Source organism: Physeter macrocephalus, chromosome 14 (genome assembly GCF_002837175.3).
Source record: "Physeter macrocephalus isolate SW-GA chromosome 14, ASM283717v5, whole genome shotgun sequence".
NCBI lineage: Eukaryota > Metazoa > Chordata > Mammalia > Artiodactyla > Physeteridae > Physeter > Physeter macrocephalus.
In genome coordinates this window covers 48,002,498-48,027,372 of record NC_041227.1, presented here as the reverse complement: position 1 = coordinate 48,027,372, position 24,875 = coordinate 48,002,498, and the positions used below count along the sequence as shown (strand labels likewise).

At 50.0% G+C, this 24,875-nt stretch overlaps 2 protein-coding genes across 14 annotated transcripts in view; both read right to left on the bottom strand.

Annotated features, from left to right (window-relative positions):
- Nucleotides 1–143: 143 nt before the first annotated feature.
- On the bottom strand, nt 144–17,077 carry JPT2 (Jupiter microtubule associated homolog 2). 4 transcript variants are annotated; one of them, XM_028499510.2, is made up of 7 exons: nt 16,973–17,062; nt 16,334–16,515; nt 11,836–11,975; nt 10,205–10,390; nt 6,993–7,135; nt 3,674–3,719; nt 144–2,786 (listed from the first exon to the last, which is right to left on the bottom strand). In XM_028499510.2, the coding sequence occupies exons 3-7, from the start codon at nt 11,969–11,971 to the stop codon at nt 2,605–2,607; spliced, it is 693 nt and encodes a 230-aa protein (XP_028355311.1). In that variant the 5' UTR covers nt 11,972–11,975; nt 16,334–16,515; nt 16,973–17,062; the 3' UTR covers nt 144–2,604. The 4 variants fall into 4 exon arrangements, with proteins under 4 accessions (XP_028355311.1, XP_028355310.1, XP_007100167.1 ...); XM_028499509.1 differs by lacking the exon at nt 16,334–16,515 and having other exon boundaries at nt 16,973–17,077; XM_007100105.3 differs by lacking the exons at nt 10,205–10,390; nt 16,334–16,515 and having other exon boundaries at nt 16,973–17,077.
- Nucleotides 17,078–17,767: 690 nt separating this feature from the next.
- Nucleotides 17,768–24,875, bottom strand: part of CRAMP1 (cramped chromatin regulator homolog 1) — a 62,424-nt gene continuing 55,316 nt past the window's right edge. For 3 of the 10 annotated variants that reach the window (XM_055089926.1, XM_028498481.2, XM_028498483.2), the window contains 3 exons: nt 24,580–24,744; nt 23,487–23,632; nt 17,768–21,686 (listed from right to left, as the gene is read on the bottom strand). In XM_055089926.1, the coding sequence (XP_054945901.1) occupies nt 21,522–21,686; nt 23,487–23,632; nt 24,580–24,744 (476 nt within the window). In that variant the 3' untranslated portion in view covers nt 17,768–21,521. Of the gene's footprint in view, nt 21,687–21,906; nt 21,987–23,243; nt 23,633–24,579; nt 24,745–24,875 lie in introns of those variants that run through there. The other 7 variants (XM_028498480.2, XM_007100106.4, XM_028498482.2 and 4 more) reach the window with 5 other exon arrangements.

The window sequence follows — 24,875 nt, the reverse complement described above, 5'->3', positions numbered from 1 at the left end:
CCCTTCAACCAATGAAAAGCTGTAAGGGAAGGAGCAGAGTTCAGGCACTCTGGAGAATGGACGTGGAGGAAACACGTGAACATGTCCACCCGCCCACCCGCACGCACACACACTGTGCACACAACCAACAGGCAAAGACTGAGTACGTGACTGCTAAGTTTAATTCAACGGCTACACCCACTCCTGCCTTGTAAAAATAACAGAATGCTCCTCTCAAAGTTACACAGAGATGTGAGCACAGGTTTGTTGTTTTTGATACAGCTTTACAAAAAGTTGGCACCAAATACACATAAAGTTTTAAGGCTTAATAAAAATACAGATGAGTAATTTCTCAATGCAGCTTGGAGGTTGAGAAAAGGATGCTAAGAGTTAATGAAGCTTCCAAATACAGGCAGTTCCCAATGTACAGAGCATTTTCCAAATGCAAATGGCCTCCCCCATCAGGTTCAAAGGAGCAAAAACTTTTCTGCTGCTCCTCCCAGTGACCAGACTGCCCGGGGCTCTCTAAACCCATGCCCACGGCCCCCAGGAGGGAAAGGAAGAGGGAAGATGGGAACAAAAGTAAGGTGATGTGGTCACTGCTGCCCAGAGGCTCTGCTCTGGTTGTTTTCCTCCTTACCCCAGGCCTCTAACCCCAGCTCTGCTCCGCAAGTCCCTGCCAGGGGACAGATCTAGAAAGCTCTTCCCCTCATGTAACTGACGGTGAGACTGAAGCCCCGAGGGCCAGCAGCACGTCAGGGTCTTCTTGGCAATCCAATTTGGAATTCACAAATCATTTTCTTGTATATTAAAAAAAGTTATAAATAGCAGTTCATTTCTACCTTTGGAACATCTTATTGTAAGTTAAACAAGTTAGTGTGTTTGAGCTTAAAAGCTAACCACCATTTATGACATTTTTTAATGTGGAAAAAAATGAATTCCAGACAACTTTCCTATAAATGACCATTTGAAGGATGGAGGAGATAGGAAGCACTTGATAGAGTCACATGGAATCAGTGTTTCTCGGCTCCAAAGTCAACAGGGGGACAGAAAAGCAAAGTGTCTTTGCTTGGCAAAGCACCGTGTGAACCCCCCAGCGCCGGTGGAGGATGTGGAGCTTGGCAGGGAGCTTCTGCAGGCACTTGAGCGTCCAGGCCACTAGGAGTGTGACTACATTTTAACGATGAAGACAGTTTTAGCACCTGCATTAGCTTTGTAGGCACTCGGACCAGTAGCTCCAACCCAAACTGTTGGTCCCATGTGACTGCAGTACAGGAACCAACACCTTAGCCCTTTAGAGGCTAAATGGGAGAAACTTTCACCTGACAGATTACAGCAGCACGATTCTTGCCAGCCCATTATCTTTGCTGGCAAATATCATGGAATGGGCCAGTTGAGACTTTACTGCCAAACTATTTAATCTCTTGGCCTAAGGTCTCTAAGACTCGTCTGGAAACTGTGAATATGATCCAGAGGTTCTGCAAAGCTTTATAAAGGGTGGCCTAAGAACACTTTCCTTCCTCTTTGGTGTACCTGAGCAAGACTTTTTTCTAGAAAGGTGTCAGAAACAGACCAGAGTCAACAGTTACTGATGTAAAGCAGGTACTTGAGAACGGGTCTTGAGCTATTATGACAGAATCCAAACCTAAGAACCCAAGGTTCTCAAGCATCTCTTCTTCCCACTGTCAGCAGGAATATAAAGGAAGACACATGAAGGAGTTAAACAATCCCATTACCTGGATATATCTGGGTAGTTTTAAAGTCCTATAAAAGTTAGTGGCCTTGTAGATAGGAAGTGTTGCTGGTGAAGGGAACCGTCCACATCATTAGTGAGGAGCAAAGGCCTAGGCTTAAGGCTGATGAGGAAAAAAGGAACAATTCACAAGCAAAACTGTAAAGAGCCCAAAACCAGGCTCTCGTGGACGAAAGGGAGAGATTTCTATGTAAGATCTGGCCAAGGATTGCGAGGGCAGAAGCGGGGCACCTTGGGAGATCAGGGTACAAAATCTTTCCATAAAGTCATAAGACTGAGAAAAACATTTTGGTTTTTTGTTGACAGCTGCTGAGGAAAAGCAATGACGATGTTTCAAGAAAATCTGTGGAACGGAAGTGAAAAACACTGGGGACGAAGTCCCAGAAACAGAGACCGTGTCCATGAAGGGTAAACGGCATCAGGATCTGAGGGGTCTATCCAGATACCCACCCTCCCCACCCCGCTAGGGTTAAAGTGTGTCTTGCTCTTCTATCCCACAGTAACGGACACGTGGTTTTTGGATTTCTCTCAAAGACTTTAAACTCTGCTACTGCGTTAGTGACTCCTAGATACCCAATTAGCCAACACACCAAGGACGTGAAGACCCCACGCCTCAGGCGCACCTGCCTGGCACCACCTCCCTGCCCACCCACCAGAGAGCTCCTCTCACACCAGGGATCACATTTCCTCCCTTGGTTTCCGGGAGGCGAGGTCTCCGGCTTCTCGTGATGGCAGTGGAGCCGGAGGAGCAGCTTCAGGTGTCCACCCAACAGACCCTCTTCCCCACCCCGCTCCTTCAGGCTAAAGAAACTATAATTTTGAAATCCTATCTCTCGAGTTTCTTGTCTGGCTATGGGGGACGCAGCAGCGTCTTAGTAGAAGGAGATGCTGGACTTGCCTCCAGGCGGGTTCAGGACTTTGTTGTGGGAGCGAGGCCTCGGGCCCAGCCTGGGCTCATGGCTGTCAACGGTGGGCGCAGGCTCCTGGGCGTGGGCTGCTTCTCTTGGGCCACCTGGCTCACCCGGCTCTTGTCTGGGGGAGGCGCTGGCTGCGGCTGTGGGACAAAGTCAGCACAGCGTCCTGTTAGAGGCTGCCTGCCACCCAACGGGCAAGGGCACGCCGTCCGCGGAAATGCGAAAGAAGCAGAGCAGGTTCTGCCTGCCCCAGGGCTGGGCTGAAGCCGGGCTGGTACTGAAACACGCTTGGAGAAATCCTTGAGGGATCATCTCCACACTGCTTGCTGGACTCCACTCCCCTCCATCCCACCTCAAGTATGAAAAGGAAACGTCCTCAAAGTGAGCTCATCTTAAGTGGGGAGCCCAGCAAGGCAAGGCAAGGTTACTCTGGACTTTCTGAATGAACGAATTCCCATCTCTTCCTAATCGACAAGGGGAAATGGTGACCCGAAGGCAGAAATCAGTGCCTGCAGTCAGCTCAGAGGACCATGGGGGACCGACTGGGCCTGACACCCAGCCCCACAAGTGGGGCAGCTCACTGCGGAGCAACCCATCAGGGGGGAGCCCCGCCCCCACCACAGCCTTGCACTGCTCCTCCTCACCGCCCCAGGTCTTCCTCCCCTACCCTCCTTCACGCCCTTCTCTTCTGCCAGGTCTGCCAGCGCTGCCCTTGGTCACAAGTTCATTGAAGGCTTTGGACCCTTGCCCTTCACTACATGAGACGAGCTTCTAGAAGAGGACGCCTTGGCCTTAGGCCCAGGCTGACCAGCACTGACAGGAGGTGCAGAAAAGCCAGCAGGAACACTGTCACCAGAAGTAACTGAGCCCATTTCCCCTGCCTCCTTCCAACACAAAACCCTCCCGCAATCACCACAACTCTGCTGTCTTCATCAGCAGGCTGCGGGGGCACAGGGTTTTCCCTCCCCACCCACCAGTAGCCTCTGCAAAGCGTGAGCCCCGGGGAAGGGAGAGAAAACAAGCTCACCTCTAAGGTCCAGTGTGTCCTCTCCCTCACGCAGGAACACGTGGTCCTGTAACGAGGCAAACCCAGGTCAATCCGCCACTCGGACACCTCCTACCTCGCGCAGGCAGACGACGGGAAAGGCGTGGATGACCTGGGTCGATTTTTACCTTTAAAAAGTTTTTATTTGGACAATTTTAACCATAAACAAAGCAGAGAGAAGAGCTCCGTGAGCCCCCAGGTAACCTGCTCTACAGCAAGTGACATCAGCTTGCTCGCCTCTTCTGGTCTCAGCCACACATGCCTCCCAACTTCCAGCCCTCCGCCCCTTCGTGTGATTATTTGAAAGCAAATCCCATATTTCATTTATCCATAAATATTTCAAGATGTGGCTCTTTAAAATGTCCTAAAAAACTCTCTTGCAACTGCAAAAATTAATGACTCTTTAAATGTCTAACATGTAGTCAAGTTTAAACTCAGCACATGTTCTCACAGCCATCCGTGTTGCACTGTGTGTCAGAACTTAATTCCTCTTTAGGGCTGAATAATATAACATCACATGTGTACAGCACAGCACATTCTGTTCACCCATTCATCTGCCAATGGACACTTCGGTTGTTTCCACTCTTTTGTTATTGTGAATAATGCTATTAAAATTAAGTATACAAGTGTCTGTTTGAGTTCTTGTTTGCACAATTGGGGGTATATATCTAAGAGTAAAACTGCTGGATCATATGATAAATTCTATGTTTAACTTCTTCAGAAACTGCCAAACTGTTTTCCACAGCGACTGCACCATTATACATTCCCAAGAGCAGTGTATGAGGGTTCCAATTTCTCCACACCCTCACCATTTATTTTCCGTTTTTTTTGATAATAGCCATCCTAGTGGGTGTTAAGTGGTATCTCATTGTGATTTTGATTTGCATCTCCCCACTAAGGTTCAGCATCTTTTCATATGCTGATTGACCATTTGTGTGTCTTCTTTGGAGAAATGTCTATTCAAATGCTTTGCCCCCTTTTTCCTGGTTCTGAAATTTTTATTATTTTTTTTTTTTTTGCGGTACGCGGGCCTCTTACTGTTGTGGCCTCTCCCGTTGCGGAGCACAGGCTCCGGACGCGCAGGCTCAGCGGCCATGGCTCAGGGGCCCAGCCGCTCCGTGGCATGTGGGATCTTCCCGGACTGGGGCACGAACCCGTGTCCCCTGCATCGGCAGGCGGACTCTCAACCACTGCGCCACCAGGGAAGCCCCTGAAATTTTTATTTTTAAAAAATTTATTTTATTCAAGTATAGTTGATTTACAATGTTGTGTTAATTTCTGCTGTACAGCACAGTGATTCAGTTATACATATATTCTTTTTCATATTCTTTTCCATTATGGTTTATCACAGGATATTGAATATAGTTCCCTGTGCTATACAGTAGGAGGATCTTGTTTATCCATTCTATATGTAATAGTTTGCATCTGCTAACCCCAAACTCCCACGCCATCCCTCCCCCTTGCCTCTGCCCATTTTTGAATGTGGTTGTCTTTTTGTTGCTGAATTGTAAGGGTTCTTTACATATTCTGGCTAGATAGCAAACCCTTGTCAGATATGTGATATGCAAATACTTTCTCCCATTCTGTGCACTGTCTTTTCATTCTCTTGATAGTATATTTTGATGCACAAAAGTTTTTAATTTTAATGAAGTTCAACTTATTTATTTAAATTTTGTTGCCTGTTTTTGGTGTCACATTTAAGAAACCACTGCCAAATCCAAGAATAAGATCTGTCCCTATATTTTGAGTTCATTTTTGTACATGGTGTAAGGTAAGGGTCCACCTTCATTCTTCTCATGTGCACATTCAATTACCCAGCACCATTTGTTGGAGAGACTGCTCTCCCCTCACGAATGATCTTGGCACTCTTGTGGAAATATCAATGAACCACAGATGTGAGTTATTTCTCAGCTCTCAATTCTATTCCGTTGGTCTACATGCCAGCACCATGCTGTTTTGATTCATGTAGTTTTGTAGTAAGCTTTGAAATTGGGAAGTGTGACGCCCCAATTTTGTTCTTCATTTTCAAGATTGTTTGGCCATGCCATTCAGGGTCCCTTGAGATTCCATATGAATTTTAGGATAGGTCTTTCCATTTTTTCAAAAAACAAACAGACAAAACACACCAAAAAACCAAACCACACCACTGTTGGAACTTTGATAGGGATTGCAATCCTCAGTCTTTTAAAAAATTACTAAGATCTCCCCCTATTGACTCCCTGTAGTTTCCTATATCTTGTATTACTCTGACTAAATCCCTGTGGTGTTGATTAATATGAGGATTGGTCTGACTCAGGCTTGGTTGTTTTGATAGGAATTCAAAGATGGTCCATGATGAACTTCTATCACGAGGTCTATAATTTCTGGAGGCGTCGTTTTGTTATGTTAGCAGCCACTGATGATTACCACCCAGATCTACAATTTCATTACAAGTTTGCAAAATGGTGATATTCGAATTCTGTTATTCCTTCTTCATTTGTGGGCTGGAATACTTTTTTTTTTTTTTTTTTTTTGTGGTATGCGGGCCTCCCTCTGCTGTGGCCTCTCCCGTTGCGGAGCACGGGCTCCGGACGCGCAGGCTCAGCGGCCATGGATCACGGGCCCAGCCGCTCCGCGGCATGTGGGATCCTCCCAGACCGGGGCGCGAACCCGGTTCCCCTGCATCGGCAGGCGGACGCGCAACCACTGCGCCACCAGGGAAGCCCTGGAATACTTTTATAAAGGGAAACTTTCCCTCAATAGCTGTCATCCTGAGGTATGGTTCGTGCAAGAAACACTGGCTAAGTGCTTGATTCTATCTGTCAGCAGTTTTCCAGATGGTCCTCTGACATTCTCCGAAGGTGACAAATTAGATTTTTAAAAATATTATCAGGAACCCATAAATTCTAAATATTTGGTGAATTTTAATCCGATGCAGTTACTGTACTTATTGATTGATGACCACTAAAAATAGTGGAATGTTTATGAGAGGTGAACTCCCCTGTTTTATGTTCAGTATTATAAATATCCTCAGCATCCATCCGTGATGTGCAGAGAAGGGCAGTGGCCTACCTGCAGTGGGCTGCCCCCACCACCAGCGACCCCCAAGGCTCAAGTCATCACGAGGCTGGAATACATTCCTCCGATGACTCAGGAGAGCTCTGAAACTTGGTGACTAATGACTGCAGCCAGGAAAAGCAATGTCACCCATCTTGTCTCTTCCTAATAACATGTCACACCTGCCTCAGAGCCTTTTTAAGAGTACCTGGCTCAAGTTTTGCTTTTCTTACTCTCATGTCTGCTATCTGTATGCAGTCCATACCTTGGGTTTGTTTGGGTGTGCCATGGGTGAAGTAGCAGCGACTGGGGAGCCAAAAATGTCACTGGTCTTCCCACCAGGGGGGTTCAGACGCTGTCGAGTCTGCACAGGCATGGATTCATCAAATATACCACTTCCTTTCCCCCCTGCAGAAAAAATCAGGATGGTTAGCAACCCGGAACATCCACCCCACCCACCCTCCACACTCGTGACTTCAGAGACCTCCTCTCACCGCAGTGCCAGCCCTGAATTCAGGCCAACAAGGGTGGGGTGATCAGGTTGATGAGCATCCCTAAAGACCCATGTCAAACCCAGACCCTTTCCCAGGGGCCAGCTGGGGCCATCCTCACGAGAACTGAGCTGTACCGGGCTTGCCGCTAGGAGCGAGACGGTAAGATGGCATAAAACAGCATTTTCCCCTCTAGAATTTCCTTAACCCTGAACTTTTCATGTTTTCCTGCTAAAGAATCTTCTACGTTAAAGCCATGAAAAGTTCTTTCATAGATTAAAAGCAAACACCTACTAAATTTTGAGGCCAGAAAGACAGAACTGAATTAATAACATGCCCTATTCAAGGCAAACCTGTAATGTGGAAAACAACAGTTACTGAAAATGACTACTCTCCTCACCTCAATCTGTCTGGAACTTCCAGTGACAACTAGATATGTCACTGAATTACAGACATTTAACATCTTTGCTGCCAAGTAGGAATGATTTGATGAGCTACAATGAAAATATGCATCTCAGATATAAGTTCTTATAAGCTGATGGCTAAGGCATGGACGTGAGAAGTAAATGCCGACGTTAAACAGGAAGATGCTAGCACATGCCGCCAGCCCGTCCCCCTCTGCACTCAGCAAACACCAGCACCTCCCTTCCACCAAGCGCTCACTAAGATTTATAATCTTACAGGAGAAAGAAGGTGCATCCACAAATGGCTATGAGACCAGACACAAGTTGCTCGGCCCCTCTGCGCCCCACATTCCTCACCCTTCGAATGGCGGTGGTACAAGGCACTTCCTCACGGCGCTGTGAGGGGATTCAGTGACTCACTGTCGCTTGTGTGTCAAATGCTTACGACAACACTGGGGACATAAATGCTCAGTGAACATTTGCTAAAGAAGCTTCCCTCGGATGCTGTTCAGTGAAAAAGGTGCAAAACGATCTAGACAGCACACAGCGTCTTACTGTAAAAGGAAGGGTATTCTTATCCACCTGTATGTGAATAAAGGGCATTGGTTACTTCACTTTCCTCCCTGCAAAGTGCTCCCCTCTGGGGGCCATGTGTCTGCTCAGGAAATGGGGTGGCTGTGGTGCAGGGGCTTAGGACTGCTAAACATATTCATTTTTATAGTTGTGATCTTTGTTGACTGTCTCTAAGAAATTAAATTTTAAACAGTCACTTCTTGGCTGTAATAACCCATACTGTTAGAACAGGGGAGAGTGCACCGTGAGAGGAGCATGGAGCTCCGAGGAGGAGGAGGCTCCATGGGGGGCTTGTCCCCTCGCAAGCCCTCAGACTCGACCAGCCTTCCGGGATGCCGGTTGGTCGTCTGGGGGACACAAAGCACAGTTCCACAAGGACGGGAACCTGGCCCTGGAAGCTTTTCTGGGCCAGAAGAAGCTTAGAGAATGGGTGGGACTGACTGCAGGAAGATGCACACATTCGTGTCGTTTGAGGCCAATCACAAGCCTTCCAGCCCCAGCCACGGCCTCCTAGGGACACGCAGCCCTAGGGCTGGGGCAGGTGGCACAGCATGGGGTCAGGGCCCAGTGCCAGGCAGGATCCTGCTCAGCCGCTGACCAACTGTGTGACAGCACCTGGCTGGGGTCATTGGTGAGATAAGTGAGTCGACACACGTGGAGTGGGCAGAGCAGAGCATGGAGAGGAAGCTCCCAGTCATGCTGCTGGGCTGCTGTTACGAACAGGGTGTCGTCAGCAGAAATGTCTGGACTACAAAGTGGAGAAAAGCTGCTGCCCGAGGTCACCCCTCGCTGCTTGTTACCACGCTGTTGCTGGTCATGCTTAAGTAAATTCTTTCTAAGATCGCGTTCAGCTTATTTTAAAATGCAAGATAAAAATAGAAGTAACTCAATTTCAAGTTTTTGGCTAAAGGCAGTGCTCATTTAAAAACATTTTAAAAACTGTGAAACATGACACAGACAAGTACCTAAGATATAAATAAAGCAAACACCCAAGTAATGATCACAGATGATCATGCGTCTTACAGAATGCTATCAACTCCCCAAAACCTGTGTAGTTCTGTGTCCAAATTTTCTGGAAACTACAAACTTCTTCTAGTTTTACCATGTATATGTCCAACCCTAAACAACACAGTTCTGTTTTTGAATTTTATGAAAAGTAAAATAATAGACACACTGCACGTCTATTATTCAACATTTTACCTGAAAGATGAATTCGGCTATGAAGGTGGAAAAGATGCTCAATTCATTCATAACTGAAGAAAAATAAATTCAAGATATACTTTTTAAAGAACCAAATCACAAGGCACAGTGCCTTGCGTGGGGAGCAAGCGCTACAGACGTCCTGGAGCACACGTCTGAAGACCAGTGGAAGTACCAGCATTTTATTTATTTATTTTTATTATGATTTATTATTTGCCTGTGTTGGGTCTTCGTTGCTGCACGCGGGCTTTCTCTAGTTGTGGTGAGCGGGGGCTACTCTTCGTTGCGTGTGCGGGCTTCTCATTGCGGTGGATTCTCTTGTTGTAGAGCACAGGCTCTAGGTGCGCAGGCTTTAGTAGTTGTGGCACGAGGGCTCAGCAGTTGTGGCTCGCAGGCTCTAGAGCACAGGCTCAGTAGTTGTGGCACATGGGCTTAGTTGCTCTGCGGCATGTGGGATCTTCCAGGGCCAGGGATCAAATCTGTGTCCCCTGCATTGGCAGGCAGATTCTTAACCACTGTGCCACCAGGGAAGCCCTAGAACCATCATTTTAAACTGACCCAGCGATTCCATCTCAGGAAATTTACCCCAATTGGTATATTCAGGAGGTAAGTTGGGAGCATGGGCTTCAGAGTCAGGAAAACCTGCATCCAAAGGCTAGTTCTGCCACCAGCGAGCTGTGGACTCAGGCAGGCCAGTGAACCCCAAGCCTCAGCTTCCTCCTCTGTAAAGGGGGTAACGCCACCTATCCCCCAAGCTGTGGAGACGACCGGCACCCAGCACAGGCCCTGACAAACACCAAATGACCCACCTGTATCAATCACCACTGTCAGGAGGAGGTCTAAACCAGAAGAGTAGATGAAACACGGCACCCGACCAGCCTTGGTTAACTTCCAGTGACGGCCGGTGGCAAGTCCCTTGCTCCGAACGTGCTCCATTAGGCCCTCCCCGGAGTCTGCGGGGCTGGACACACCAGCAGGTTCTCTTCTGGGCTGCCCTTGAAATTCATCACAGATGATTTTCTTCCTTCTTTCCTTTCTTCTCTCCTTCCTCTTTTTTTTTTTAATGTAATTCATTCATCAGTTAGAAAGAGCTCTTAGGTAACAGGAGGAGGCAGAGGGGGGACTCCAGCGTTTGTTAAATGCTCAACTATCATCACAGAGCACTTAGCAGGACAGAAAACAAATCCCAAACAACAGGACCGTGAGAAGCAGACATTTTGGCACAGGGCGTCCCGTTGCTGTCACACCTTGTGACTGTGCACAACGTAGGGGTTTTCTAACTCTCCAGTCAGGAGGGGCCCAGGCTGCCCAAAGGGCACGAGATGGGCGAGGGAGCATGAGATTCTGAGGGCCTGGCAAAGCAGCGCCGCCCCACTGTCTAGAGAACCCGAAGCCCCAGAGACAGCTGCAGCCGTGCATGGTGCCGAGCCAGAGCCATGGCCGCTGGCACGCCCACCTCCAGTGCCTCCAGTCTGAGTCTATCTGCCGCATCACATCGTTGGTACAAAGGATGAGCAGGGCTGAGCACTCTTGGCCCTGCACCCCCACAAATTGGGTAGGGGAGAATGTTACTCAGCAAGAACCACCTGCTTCTCTGCTATAACTAAATCCAAAGATACCACTAACCTCCACCCCTCCTTACCCCCCACCCCAAACCACTGAAAACAACCAAACAACCAAAAAACTAGCTTTTGAATCTACTGCTTTTGTTCCTCTAGGTTTGTCAAGCAATATTTGTACCCAGAATTGGGGTGGGGTAGGGAGCAGTTCCAGCTCTGGTTCTGCTTGATTTCATTATCTGTCTGAAATTCTGACTCCTGTGTTGGGTCTCTCAGATCTTTAAGGATGGAACAAACCTTGTCTTCCCCTCATAGATACAGACAGGGGAAAGTTCCTCAGGTAACTATCACTGTGCAATCGCTCAGCTGGACCATCTATCAGCCAACAGAAACACTCTTCTGAGATTCCATCCCACTGGAGCCACTAGAAGATGGGTAAGTAGTGAGGAGCCACACAGATGTGTGCCAGGCTGAGCCACCCTTTTTAGTTTCAATCCCACTAACAATCTGATTAAAACTACTCTAAATGTACAATTTGCACACAATTTCAAGAATCTCAAGGAGTCCACAGGACAATTTGGGGAGCCTCCGTGGTGGGAACCAGAACCCCACCATCTGCCTTTGTACCCTCAGTGCCTGTACACAGCCAGTATCTGGTGACAGATGAGGGGGAGTTCCAGAATGACCGCTTTGTGTTTCAGGACACAAAGCAGAAGTCAGGATAAAACCTTCCTTCCACTCTAGGACTCTGATGGCAGGGGATAACCTGCACCAGAAAATATTTGAAAGGATCAATATAAAGAAAGGGAAAATTTTATCAAAAGAGCAGCACAAAAGAGAACAGGTAGAGGCCAAAGGATTAAGGAGTCAAAAGCCCATACCAGGGGGATTGGTCCTTTTGGGTATGTTCTGAGGTTCTTCAGTTGATCCAAAAATATTAGATGCCATCCTGTCTGGCCTGCGTGGAGGTGCGGCTTCTTCTGGACGATCACTCGGCTCTCCTCCCGGGGGCTTCATGGCCCTGCAAGCAGACAGGGTGTGAGGGACCGACAGATGGCCCGGGCGCCACCATCCAGGGGCTGTGGTACAGCCAGACGGGGCAGACATCTGTGGGAAAACCACACACCGTGGCACAACAAGCTCACAGCCGCTGGCCAGCCAGCAAACCTCCCTCCCTGCCCTTGAGTTCCCTTAAAGGTCTTCTCTGCACATCTTGATTATGCCAAGACCTCCAGAGATGTGCATACTCTGAAGTTACTCTTGTGACCTCTCATTAGTAAAATTAAAGTTTCCATAAAACAGGCATACTGAGCCAGTTCAGTAGAATTTAATAGTCACTTTAATTAGCAGACAATAGTGCTGGGTGTTGTAGCTCACACTAGCTCAGCGTTTATACATGCTAGCTCCTGTTCCAAGGACCTGACACGGCCACCCTCTAAGGCAGGCATGATTTTCACAGAGGATGAGTCTGAGCTAGAGAGGGCCACACAGGAAGTAGCAGAGCCAGGACTCAGACCCAGGTAGTCTGGCTGCAGAGCTCAGACTATACCCTAATAATCCTCAACATCCTCTAGAAAAGAACGATGGGGCAGTGCACCACTTACCCACAGAGTAAGCTTGACCCAGAGAGCTGGGTCCTCAAAAGGGCAGCCACTGGCCACTGTGGCCAGTGGGCACTTGGACATGGGGGTCTGGGCTCTCATGTGCTGTAGGTATAGACTACACACCAGACTTCGAAGACTCAGCACAAAGAAGAAAAGGCAAAATATCTCTTTAATTGTATCTTTTACATTGATCACATGTTGAAATAATGTTTTGCACATATTAAGTTGAATAATATCTATTAAACTTAATTTTTCCTGAATCTTTTTAGTTTTTAAAATGTGGCTACTAGAAAATTTAAAATTCCTTATGTGGCTCACATTTCTAACGGAAAGTGTCAGCTCAGACCATGGGGAGCACCACCCCCACTAACCCACGTGAGTCCTGGGAATCTACACCAGGCTGATGGTTTCCAGTCCCAAGGTCTGGTACCACCAACGACAAGTTAAACATCAGACAGATCAGAACACACCAGCTGGACCACTGTTCACTTTAGATCGATGCATGTGCAGAGTGTCACCCCAGCACACACTGGCATCCTTCAAGTGTGGATTTTAATTAAACACCCACAGAGAGCAGTGCTATTCCCACACTCAGTCACCACCAGCCGAATCTACTGTGGTCTCCATCTTTGGGAATCTGCCATGCACTTGGAGGCTGGCTATTTCAGAAGTGGATGAGCAGGACCTTGAGTCACTTTTTATTGCAATAACTGAAGAATTAAGAAAATTCCATAAAGCTCTTCCCTGACACCCCAAGAGCATCAGTCTCCTTCAGCAGGGCAACATAACACTGAATTCATATGCATCTTTACAGGAAACCTATGGCTGCACTGCAGGATCTTAGCTCTCCCACCAGTGATGGAACCTGTGCCGCCTGCAGTGAAAGCGTGGAGCCCTAACCGCTGGACTGCCAGGGAAGTCCCAGGACACCTAGATTTTCAAACGTATTTTAAAGCAGAGTTTTAAACTGCTGAGTGACCCCTGCTCTTTCACCATTCCTAAGCAAGAGGACCGCCTGTGACCCCAGACATTTAGAAAGAAGTGAAACTGCAGAGCTCGCCACACAAAAGTGATGCAGACACTAGAAGAATAGGATGTTTAACATGCTGTTTCCTCAACAGAGCTAGAAAGGGAGCTGATCATTCGTTGTAATTTAAAGGGAACGGAGTTCTCTGCTCTCTGGCTGTAAAGCAGGACAGCAGAAAGCGCTCGTCTGCTCCGAGGGCCGCCAGCGTGCCTGCTCACTGGGACGGAGACCGCAGGCAGGCCGCTCACCACCACCCAAGCCACCACCCAAGCCGAGTGCGCAGTGGGCCAGCCTTCCACATGGGTTCAGTCACATCAGCTTGAAGGAAGGGGATGGGGATGCCTGTCCAGCAGTTAGCATTTCCTTAAGGATTTGATAAAGAAAAAAATTACTCGGTTTAAGGGAAAAAACCTTTTTTTAAAAAATGACCAGGGAAGAGATATGGGAACATATGTATATGTATAACTGATTCACTTTGTTGTAAAGCAGAAACTAACACACCATTGTAAAGCAATTATACTCCAATAAAGATGTTAAAAAAATAAAAAAATAAAATGACCAATAACCAGACTCAAATTAGAAAGGCATTAGTAAGACCTCACGTCAGGCCCTCTTGTGGGGGACACCCGAGGCCATCTGACTCCCACACCCATTATAAATCTCACAGCCCCGACACAATGACATTCCCGATTTTTCTTGGCATCTTTTCAAGCAGGTCCAACAGGCTTGGGTCTCTGAGATCTGCCATCCTCAGAACTGAACTGAACTTAACATCAAGTCTCATACTGGCATGAGTTAAAATTCCTATTTTACTGACTTATTTGCAACACAGCTTTTCTTTCAAACCCTCAAACTGTCAGACCAGACGTGGGGTAGGCTCCCCAGCACTCTCTCCTCTCACATTCCACATCCCTGGATACACGCCTCTCCCTGGCCTCCCCCGCTTGCTTCACTCTAACTCGCACGTTCCCTGGGTGGGCCTGCACCAGACCCTGTGGATGGAAAGACGAGCAAGAGCAAGTCCTGGGCCTGGAGAAGCTCCCAGCTTTCTGGGAAGGCTAGAGCTGTGGAGAGGAAGTTTCCGTGTTCTGCATGAGTGATGCCACAGAGGCAGTGAGTGTCACTGGAACTCCAAAGACACCTTTGGAGTAGGTAAGGCTCAAATTGTGTCTGTGGTCTCCATGAGGAAAGAGAACCACTGCAGCACAGGAGGTAAGTGATATTTATTTGAAACAGTCAAATGTTAATTGGGGGTGGTGGAAATATGTTATTATATTATTTTGTGTATTTTTCTGAATTTTATTTTACTTTACTTTGAAAAGAAGGGAAGGAAAGTGGTGCCCAAGAATGTTGTAGCAGAGATTACTGCACACAATGGCCAAGTTTCCTGGGAAGAGGTGGCAAGCGTCTCCACCACAAAGGCTATGGGGTGGCACTAGGGTCCCACAGCCTTGCAGCAGTCAAGCAAATCACACAGGCTGCTCAACAGGGTCTCCAATAAACCGGACTGAGAGTGAAATAGACATTTCCATAAAAACAGAAGCTGCAACAATGGCTCAAGGAGGCCCTCATAGACTCACTATCAAGTGCAGGTATCACTTCGACCCTAATTACAGGAGGGGGATGGGAATACCAGTAGCTCAGACGTCTTGGGGATGACCTCACTACATGGGGATGCTTCCCAGTTATGGCTTCCTTTTTCAGTACCCCTTGGATACATTTCAATGAAGACATTCCAAGTATACAACAGAAACTAAGGGGCACGTGACAAGAAAATACACACAGCTCAAGTGGACCACAGAACCAGCAGAGGCCACATCGACGCTCACCTGGAGGGACCCATGCTCGTGACCCCCGCCTCCAACAGCTTATTCCTGTATCCCAGAAAAGCTATGGGGGACCTGTCAGGCTTGGAGTGAAGCTGCAAAATAGACCTAGATTAAATTCTTTACAAATATACATCCTACAGCTTAAAAGACCTCAGATTAATGATGGCTAAAGCATAATGCTTTTATAGTTCAAAATCCCTTTAACACCAGATAATCCTTCAGCAAGAAAACAAAAGTAGGGTTTTAAGAGAGGAAAACCTGGCCCAGTAATCTTACAGCCAACCACTTGATTCCCTCCACAGCTAAGTAAACGGCCTGTCAAGCTAGTCAATTCCTTTAAGACAAAGCTGCTAACTGATCCCAAGCAGAAGCTTCCAATCGATCATCTAATTAAGATGGGTTTTCCTTCTCCAATATCCTAAAAGGAAGAATTTTCTCCTTATCCTCTCCAAAAACTAACACCCCAAAGAAACGTGGGTATCAGTTTAGAGCACCAGCTCTGCACTGTCTCCTAAAGCTTGGAAGTCAGCCTCACATCAGAGTTCCTCACAGTGCTTATTCGCTAACTGGACCAATGTTTGCTAGGCATCCAGTGCCAGGCATCCAGTGTAAACAAAGAAAGAGTGTACTTAGTGGACACAACAGAGAAAGTGCTGGGAAGCAGCCCTTGCCCAGCTGGTGTGGGTGGTGCAGAACAGCAGCTTTCAGGCACCAGAAACCTGACTCATTCTGAGAACTCCAGGATATACTTCTGGCCCCATATCAGCACAGATCTAGACGGGAGTGATTAACAGTCACTGTTACGTGGGATAATGACTCATTATTTGGGTAGAAGTATTACTGAATACTGACCTAACTCCCTCAAATTTACAGGGATTTTATCACTCGAAACAATTCTTTTATTTTACGTACTGTTTACCTCAACAGACGTCACATTCTTCTGCTTTTATTGTGGGGCTGGGTCACAGAAAAGGCTCACAAAAACGAAAACTCTTAGGCAGCTGAAAAACCAGCTGGACAACGCAAGCTGGCTCCTCCAGCGGCAGGACACCGCCAGCTCTGGCGACTCTATGTGACTCCCAATACCCATTGCTCTACAAGCTAAAAAGAAAGCAAGCGCGCTGCTATGTGTTCCTGAGTGTTTAAACCCAGTCGAAACTCTCCTTCTATCACTTGCTGTCCCGCCTGTTTCCTTGTCAGTGAAGCGGGGGAGGGCGCCGCCTGGCTCCCGGGCTGCGGCAGTGCTGAGGGATCCCGGGACAGGACTTTGCCCCGAGGCCCATTCACTCGCGCACACGCCGCAGGGCCCCAGAATTCCGGCAGCGCCGCCACGCCCGCCCCCCCGCAGCAGACTGCTCGGCCAGCATCTCCGGCGCGCTCGCCAATGAAGAGGCACGTGCTGGGACCGGACGCGCGGGGAGGCGCACTCAGGCCTCCGGCTCCCGCGGGCGCGCCCACCTCCCCGAACGGCCACGGAAGCCCCGGCTCTGTGAGCTCACCGCGACCGCCCCGCCGCCCCCGCGCACCCCACGTGACCGTGGCTGCGTCCGCGCCGCACCTGGAGCTGGCCCGGCCTCCCTTGCTCTCCGGCGCCCGAAACATGTCGACCGCCACTCGGAGCCTCCCGGCCGCCTCGCCGTCCTTCCCGCCCGGCCCCGCGCGACCCGAGGCCCGCCTTCTCGCTCTTATTGGGCGTCGCCACCAGTCAAGCTGCATCAGCCTATCGTGGTGTCGGACTCCGCCCCACGAGACGGAAGCTTGGGGAGGCATGCGCCGCGCTCGCAGCTGATTGGTGAGAGCAAGTACCGCTCACGGCGCCGGGCGCCGCCATTGGGCAGCAAGCCGGCGGGGGAATGGCCCTCCCCCCTCCCCCGAAGTGGGCGGGATCGGGCACTACACGGGCAACTGGCCGAAACGCCCCGCAGCCCCGCGGGGACCTCCCGCCCGCCTCCCGGGTGTCCCGTGCCCGCGCCAAGCAGCACCGAGCTGGGTCCAGCCTGTCCGGAGATGCTTGGTTTTCGCCAGCCAGTCAATGGCACGTGGACACGTGGCCAAAGGAAACGGAATCGCAGTTCCTCTGTCCCGCACGTCGTGGGGGCAAGAACACTAACTCAGAAATGGGAAGCAAGGGATAAAGTGTGCCAGCTGTATGATTTCTAGCTCAAAAAAACAAAACACATTCAGCAGTGTTTTGTTGCTCAGTTACACTGTGGACAGCCCATCGATTCCTCTGAGATCTCACCAGATGAGAGCCACCTGGGCTGTTTGCAAAATGCACACTTAAAAAGAAAAAAGCATCAACAGTAATTATTAGATCAAGTATTAGTATGTATTTATGCACAATAATAAAAACAGATTTACAAGTTGAACTGGAAATTTAAACATAAGAAGTTTAACAGCTTTTGTTTATTATATTAAATAACCAAACACCTTTTATTCCCAAAATTGGTAAAGAATAAATAATATAATTTACAATATGGTACAAAAAATAATCAGGAAGGACAGGCATTCTGCTTTATACATACACTGTATATGTATATTTATAATCTATAAAACAAATTCACATCTCAAACAAGCCGAAAACCTTAGATGATATGGCTTAACGATTATTATAAAAAACAGCAATAAGTTCTGCTGCCCAGAAGCTCTAGATCCGGTTATCCTGTTACAGAACAAAGGGCATGGGCTACTGTAGTGCTTCCAAGACTTACCTCACCTAACACGACTTACAAGTTACTGTAGGATTAGGAGAGTTTTGACAAGTCAGGAAAGGTTTGCTGTGGGTTTCTTTCTTTTTTTTCTTAAGACAAAGTGCCATATTACCTCCTAAATGCATCTGATAGATCTCAATGTTAAAAGAAAAAGAAAAAGAAAAAGCAACTGCTGTTTTCCTCCTCCACTTGTTTCAAGTGTCTTTCATTCTATGACTGTTCTTTGCACACGTTTGGATTCAATGGTGTGATCTAGTTAAAGATGCTATTAAACTGAAAAGACACCACCAGTAATGAGGCTATGATACAGAATGCTAGAGAATGGGACTGAGGTGGGAAAGCAAGTGGATCAACCAATGAAATGGTTCCAAATACCCCCACTCCCTGAGCAAGTACCCTACGCCCAGAAGACACAGAGGGATGAGAAAAATGCCATCACGAACCTTATGTGGAATCACGAACTTCAACTTGCCTCTGTACCTTCTGAAGAATGGAATGCTCATCACTGGATATTCACAATGAAGAATCAAGGCAAAAACAACTCCCTTGAGACCGAAGATATTCAGTCTCAATCTTTAGAAGAGATGAATCAGCAAAAAGATCCCTGACAACCTTAGAGTGACTAGGGGAAGATTTTTCTGAGAAACTGACCTGGTCTTAATCACAACATGCTCAAATGCACAAAGGAAGCCACAGGTGTATACTGACACCATCACAACTTCCGCTGGAAGGGCAGAGGGAGACGCAGAAGTGGGAGGCGTCTCTGCTTGGGTCTTTTGAAAAATTCCAGCCTTTAACATAAGTTGCTTATTTTCATACATATATAATCATTTAGGCTGGGAGAAAAGGCATCCATCATTTTAATGCTACAGATGACACCGTTTTTCCTTAATATGGCAAGCAAATGTTTATACCTGTCTGGTTGCTAGAGAAGCAGGGTTCTCTGAAATGTCAGCTTTATTACAGATGAGAAGAGTCAGCCACCCTCCTCCACAACTCACCTCCCCACTGGATGACACTGGCCAGTCAGCTACTCCCAAATGAAGTCTGTGCGGGAGACCCAAGAGGGAGGTGCTGCTGAATAAAGGGCCGACAAAGTCTTATCCAGATCTCCAGAGTTTTCCTCCTGCTGGACGTCCACCAGGTGACAGGTGCCAACCTACCAACCAGACTACTGTGGGGTGTCCCCTGATGGATAAGCAGCTCGGGATCGCTACTGTCCCTGGCGCAGTGCCCACTGCCATTGGGCACTGCCCCCGGCATTGATGCGGTATTGCTACTTGGCATCTCTGGTCCCAGACAGTGGGAATACAAGAAAGCTGGCAGTGGCCTAACCTTGGCCTGATCCACTGTGGATCTAACCGGGTCGGATGCCCAGAGACAGACCTACTGATCTTGTTTGGCTCAATAAGGTGCTAATTTCAGGAAGCTGATACATTGATCACAAAACACAAGCTAGTTTAAAGAGACTCTGGACTCAAATACTGCTGTCTATCTCTCTTAAAGTGGTACCACATCCCTTTCTTTCAGACCTCCAGAGCTTTGGGACTGTTTTCTCAAGAGCTCAGGAGGGCTGCCCACACAGGCTTTTCTTAGTGATGTTTGTGCCTAAATCCAGATCTGAAAGAGGGAGGCCACGTGACAGGCAAGAGCTCTGAGGAAAGCTGGAGAGGAAGGAAGGAAGCTACCGCCTGGAAGCCACTGTCCTGCTTCCTCCGTGGCTTGGAGGGGACAACCCGGCCTGCAGCCTGGAGCAGCCGACCACGCTGGGGAGGCGGCAGGATCAAGAGCGGCCCCTCTGCTTGTACTCGCGAAGGACCTTCCCCTCTCCTTGCACACTGGCTCATCTCTTCGCGGGGGGGTGGAGGGGGCGGGCGGGCAGGGGGAGGAACCAGAGGAGAGGGCCCAGCTGGCCTCGAAGGCTGCCGGTCCACAGTGAGCTGGGAGAGAGGCAAGGTGATGAACACTAACAGTAGTGGGCTGGGGCGGATTCAAGAAGCCACACTGACTGCGACTGCCAGGCAGGGGTAAGCAGCAGGTGGGGTGGTGCCCCAACACCACAGCACTGGTGCCCAGCCACACGGGGTGTGCCTGGATGGTGGTTTGTGTGTTTGGCCCTGCAAGATTGAGAAGGCAGAGGAGCTGTGTTAACTCCATTCTGAGGAAAGACTGGATGTTGCACTACCCGAGATGGTGACAGCTGGTCATCCGAGGAGGCTCAAGGAGCACACCAGAGAGATGTGGGTTCAGCGCACCCTGACTGCACGTGATGTCTGACCCTTGCCTGGATTCCCTGAACAGGAGGAAGAGAAACAGGAGACCATGAGGCAGATATACAAGCAAGGGATTATACATATGCATTGGGGCATACTCTGCACTGATGCCAAGGAAAGGAAGACAGAACTTTCCCTGCAAATGGCATCTGTCCAAAATGCTAGGCAGGAACATGTTAGAAGTTCAAGATCATCAGGAAAGTCTTATCTGTAGTCAAATGAGAGCTTGGGGATCACCCTAATAGAGAGAAATAACATCTCAGATCACCGAGAAGAAACTTGCAGATAGACGCGGGGAAGAAACCAACTAAACAGGAACCCTGTTCTTCCTCTCCAATGTCTCCTAATTCTCAAAATACGAGAAAAACATTTTCTGACCAGCTTAGCGGGATTTTTTTAAAAGTCCACACAACCCGCATAAGACATGATTCTTTTCCCCCTTCCTGTTGAGTCAGTCAGAACAAAAGCTCCAGATGAGGAAGCACTAGGCCATGGTCAGGATTTCTGGGGAGGTGGCACCAGTTGTGCTGCCCTGGGACCCTCCCACTGCCCCGTGACTGGAATGTCCTCTGCAGTGTCCGCTGTCTCAGGTCATGCCCAGCTGTCCTCCCCGTCCTCGCACTGCAGAGGGAAAAACCAGAGCAGGGAGTGGGTTTGGCGCAAAGAAGGCAGCAGTGCCCTGGAGCCTCCCTGCAGAGAGTGGGAGGTCACAGCTCCCAGGCCATAACGACGACGGCCAGGCCCACCACTCCTTTCTCTCAGAAAGAAAACGCCCTGGAACGTCTGACACAATGACCGAGGCAGAAGCGTGGGTACCACGCAGACCCTAACACATGCTCCTGGCAGGGGGTGGCTCCGATGCCAGGGCCACATCTGACACTGGCCTTGCCGAGGACGCTCCCTCATCGCCTGGCCACCACTGCCTCGGCCTGCTGGGACATGGCTGTCTGCATGTTGCACGTTCTGGGTGCAGAGGTGCCTCTGTTCAGACTGTCTCTTGGGAGTCTGGGCTTGATTTATGTTTTCTCTCTTCTAAAGAGGGCTACCCCTACGGCGCTCGAGGACCACCAACCCTGTAAGCTGTCCTCCGCAGCCTCCGGGCTGCCCCAGCTGTGAGGCACAGTCACTGGGACAGGTCACCGACCGGGGGGCCACCTCCACCGCCATCAAACAGAACCTCTCGGCGGCCAGGCTCAGCGATGGACAGCTCTTGGGCCAGATCGTTGAACCGGGATATGTAATCAATGCTGTTTTCGTTCATCATGCACACCAGCTGGGAATCCACAACCTATGGGAGAGGACACGGGGAGACGAGTGAGCAGGCAGCTGGCCACCATGGCCGGACTTAAGTGCAACTCCCTCTACAATGAGGGTGAGAGTCCCCCCGGCAGCCATGTCACAGCGGCCCCCGCACTCCAGGGACAACTTCAGAATCACCTCCGTCACTGTGAGCACTCGCTCTGTGGACAAGTATGCACTGTGAGCTCAGCCACCCAACTGTCGGGTCAGAGTGGTGGGTCCCCGGGGAGGACGGTCAGTGGACAGAGAGGCAGAGGGAAGGCAGCAGAACTAGGGACCGTGGGGTGGCCTGAAGGAGACAAAAGCAGAGGAGGGAGTTTGCCACGGGCTTGCGTGTCAGAGGAGGGCTTTCTGAGGCAGGGTGTGAGCAGAACTGTGGGAGCAAGTCATGTAAAGACACAAGGGAAGCACATTCCCGTGAGAAGAAACAGCAGGTGCAAAGGCCCTAAGGTGGGAACAGCCGGCTGTTCAAGAAACAAGAAAGATGGTGGACGTGACAGTGAGTAAGGCAGAGAGCAGAGGAGACCAGAGTGTGCACAGTGGGGCCTCACGCATTAGGACTGTCCTGTGGGCAGAGCCAGGGAGTTTACTGTCTCCTCCCGCGCTGGACCGGACTGTCGGCCTCATGAGGATGGGGCCTTTAATTTGTCCATTCTGGGCCTGTAGCAGTGCCCGGCATCTAGTAGGCCCTCAATTAATTAATATTCATTAACAAACTACTTGATGTAATGAACAAATACAAATGAGAAGTCTTCGGAAAATTCTGAGGAGAGCACGGGATGAACTGAACTTTAAACTTTTTACTGCAAGGAATTTCAAAAAAACTGAAATTTGTTTTCAAAATCCCCTCGGATCTTGAGATTCACGTCCGGACACCGAGAAGCTGAGGCATACTGGGAAGCAGTTGTGTGAGCTTTGTTTGATCCAGGTTCCCCCCGAGTATCGACTATGAAATGCTCGAGGGCCCCCTACAAGTGCCTCGACGGCCCAGGGAGCCGGTGTTGGGGAGATGCTGCTCTAGGACTTCAGCAATGAGCTGGGGGCCGGCCAGGGGCATTCTAGACTTAGGTTCTCCCCTCAGCACAGCCTCTGTCTAAACTCCTACAGTACCTGTTACTTCACGCCTGGAGTCTTAGTTAAATGTACCCATCTTCACTCCCTCAGCCCTGCTTGCCCACAGACAGCACTCAAACCTAGTGGGATGGAGGCCTGGGTGGTTGTGTGAGGCAGCGGCCTGGACAAAGAAAAGAAGGGATGCTGCATTCCAGGAAGAACATGGAGGTGACACACTGCCACAGCATGACTCCTGGGGCATCACGTGATCGCAGAAGAGCCTCTGCAGAAGCCCTCCCCCCATTCGGCAGGTCAGCCACGAGCAACGACACCAAGGTGCTGCTCAAGGGTCCCCTCTGTCAGGTGGCAGCAACGATGGCACCGCCACTCCCACCTCTTCTCCTCCGCAGATCAGGAGACTGAGCAGGGGGACGCAGAGTCCCTGCCCGAGGTCACACAGCTAGTGGAGGACACATAAGACCCAGAGCTGCCTTCAGAGCCCCGGGCTCAGCCGTGACTCAGGGTCTGTCACCTGCCACCAGCGGGACAAATGCTGGCCCAGCACTGGCAGAGATTCCCTCTCAGGAGCAGTCAGAGGCTGGGCTCTGTCCATGACGGCTCCTGACGTGTAAGTCTTGGCGAGCAGTTCTGAGTAACCACACGGGTCTGCCAGAGGGTCTGGCAGCTCTGGGATGGAGGCTGGTACCCAGGCTTGGGGGAAGGGTCGTGCGCTTACCTCGGCGACATCAGCCAGGGACCGGGACACAAACGAGTCGCGAGAGTTGCCATCCAACAGGCTGGGGCCCAGAAGGGAGGTGCCGCTGTTGGTCCCAACGGGGGTTGGAAGCATCTTCCGGCTCTTCTCTGGGGAGATGAAGCTCGCTGCAGAGAGGAAGGAGAGGCCCTGAGCCGGCTAGGCCTGGACTGGTCCAGGGAGGCCAGGCCGGGCCCCGCAGGCATCTCGCTGCTCGCGGGGGCACAGTGCTCCAGACGGAGGCATCAGGCCATACCTGGCTTTCCTCCCATGGTGAGCCTTGGACAGTCCCCTGCAGCACGGGAAAGTCTATCTCTTTTTTCTAGGGGCCCCACAGTGTTCCACTGTCTGGTCACCACCCCTACCTCAATGTAAGGTTGTTTCCAATTTCTCATGATTTCTGTTCAACTTTGCAGAGTCTGCACTGCTCTCTGTGACTTTCTGAGCAGGAAATGCGCATTGGGGGCTGGCTCCCCAGCACCACCCAGACCAGACCCCTGGCTTGTTCAGGGCTGTCACGTGTGGTGCTCCCACACGGTGCTGACCCAGTTGGTCAGCAAACAGCATGCCCCATGCTAGGGTGCACACCCTGGCTGCTCTCAACAAATGCAAAGTGCACGGACCCCAGATGTGCCTCAGAAGCTCCTCTGTGCAGGAAACCGAAGCTGGTGCGTCTTTCCCTAATAGCCCCTTCCCGTCCCACAGGCACCGGTGGCGACGAGGATGAACACATCCTGTGAAGGCTCCGATCTGTCATTGCCGTGCCACCACAGAACAGAGGAGGGGAGCAAAGGGCGCAACACGCCGGCTCCTCCCACCTTGCCCTTGGCAGTGAGCCTGGGGGGAGGGGCACAAGGGACTGACCGCAGGATGGACGTGGCCGTGGTTACGGGGTTTACACATCTGCCAAAGCCTAGTGACCTGCACACTGGGGCCTGGGCACTTTCCCACATGTAACTGATGCAGAAAAATCCCCTAAATACCAAGAAACGGCCCTGGAGGGGCTCTCTGCCAGGAGCATGTAGAGTCCAGCCTCTGGCTCTGCTCGTTCTGGCTGCCCTCCACAGAGACTCACCAAACAAGCTGCTGAGTGAGGAGTCCGTGGGGTCGCTGGGGCACCACTGGGGGTCGTGGGTCGGGGAGGCGATCCAGTCTGGCTGGGGGCTGCTGGACGGGGAAGGGAGACTCTTGGAACTGTCACTGCCGTTCAGTTTTGCTGGAGAAAGAGGGACTCCTTCACCTGTCAACCAAAATCTGGGGTCAGAGCCGGCACGAGGGGTGGACAGCCCCACTTCCCCCACCTGCCACCAAGAAGGCCACGGAGTGGCGTGGCATGCGCTGCTGAACTGGGAGGCCCAGGACCCCACTGGG

What these genes read in the sequence shown, in the direction of transcription:
- JPT2 (XM_028499509.1), bottom strand. Translation starts at nt 17,016, where the DNA reads ATGTTTCGGGCGCCGGAGAGCAAGGGAGGCCGGGCCAGCTCCAG. An exon ending in CAAAAGGACCAATCCCCCTG is followed by an intron (nt 10,391 to 11,835) that starts GTATGGGCTTTT and finishes ATGAATTTCAAG; the next exon opens with GGCAGCCCAGAAGAGAACCT. An exon ending in GGACACACTGGACCTTAGAG is followed by an intron (nt 2,787 to 3,673) that starts GTGAGCTTGTTT and finishes TTTGTCCCACAG; the next exon opens with CCGCAGCCAGCGCCTCCCCC.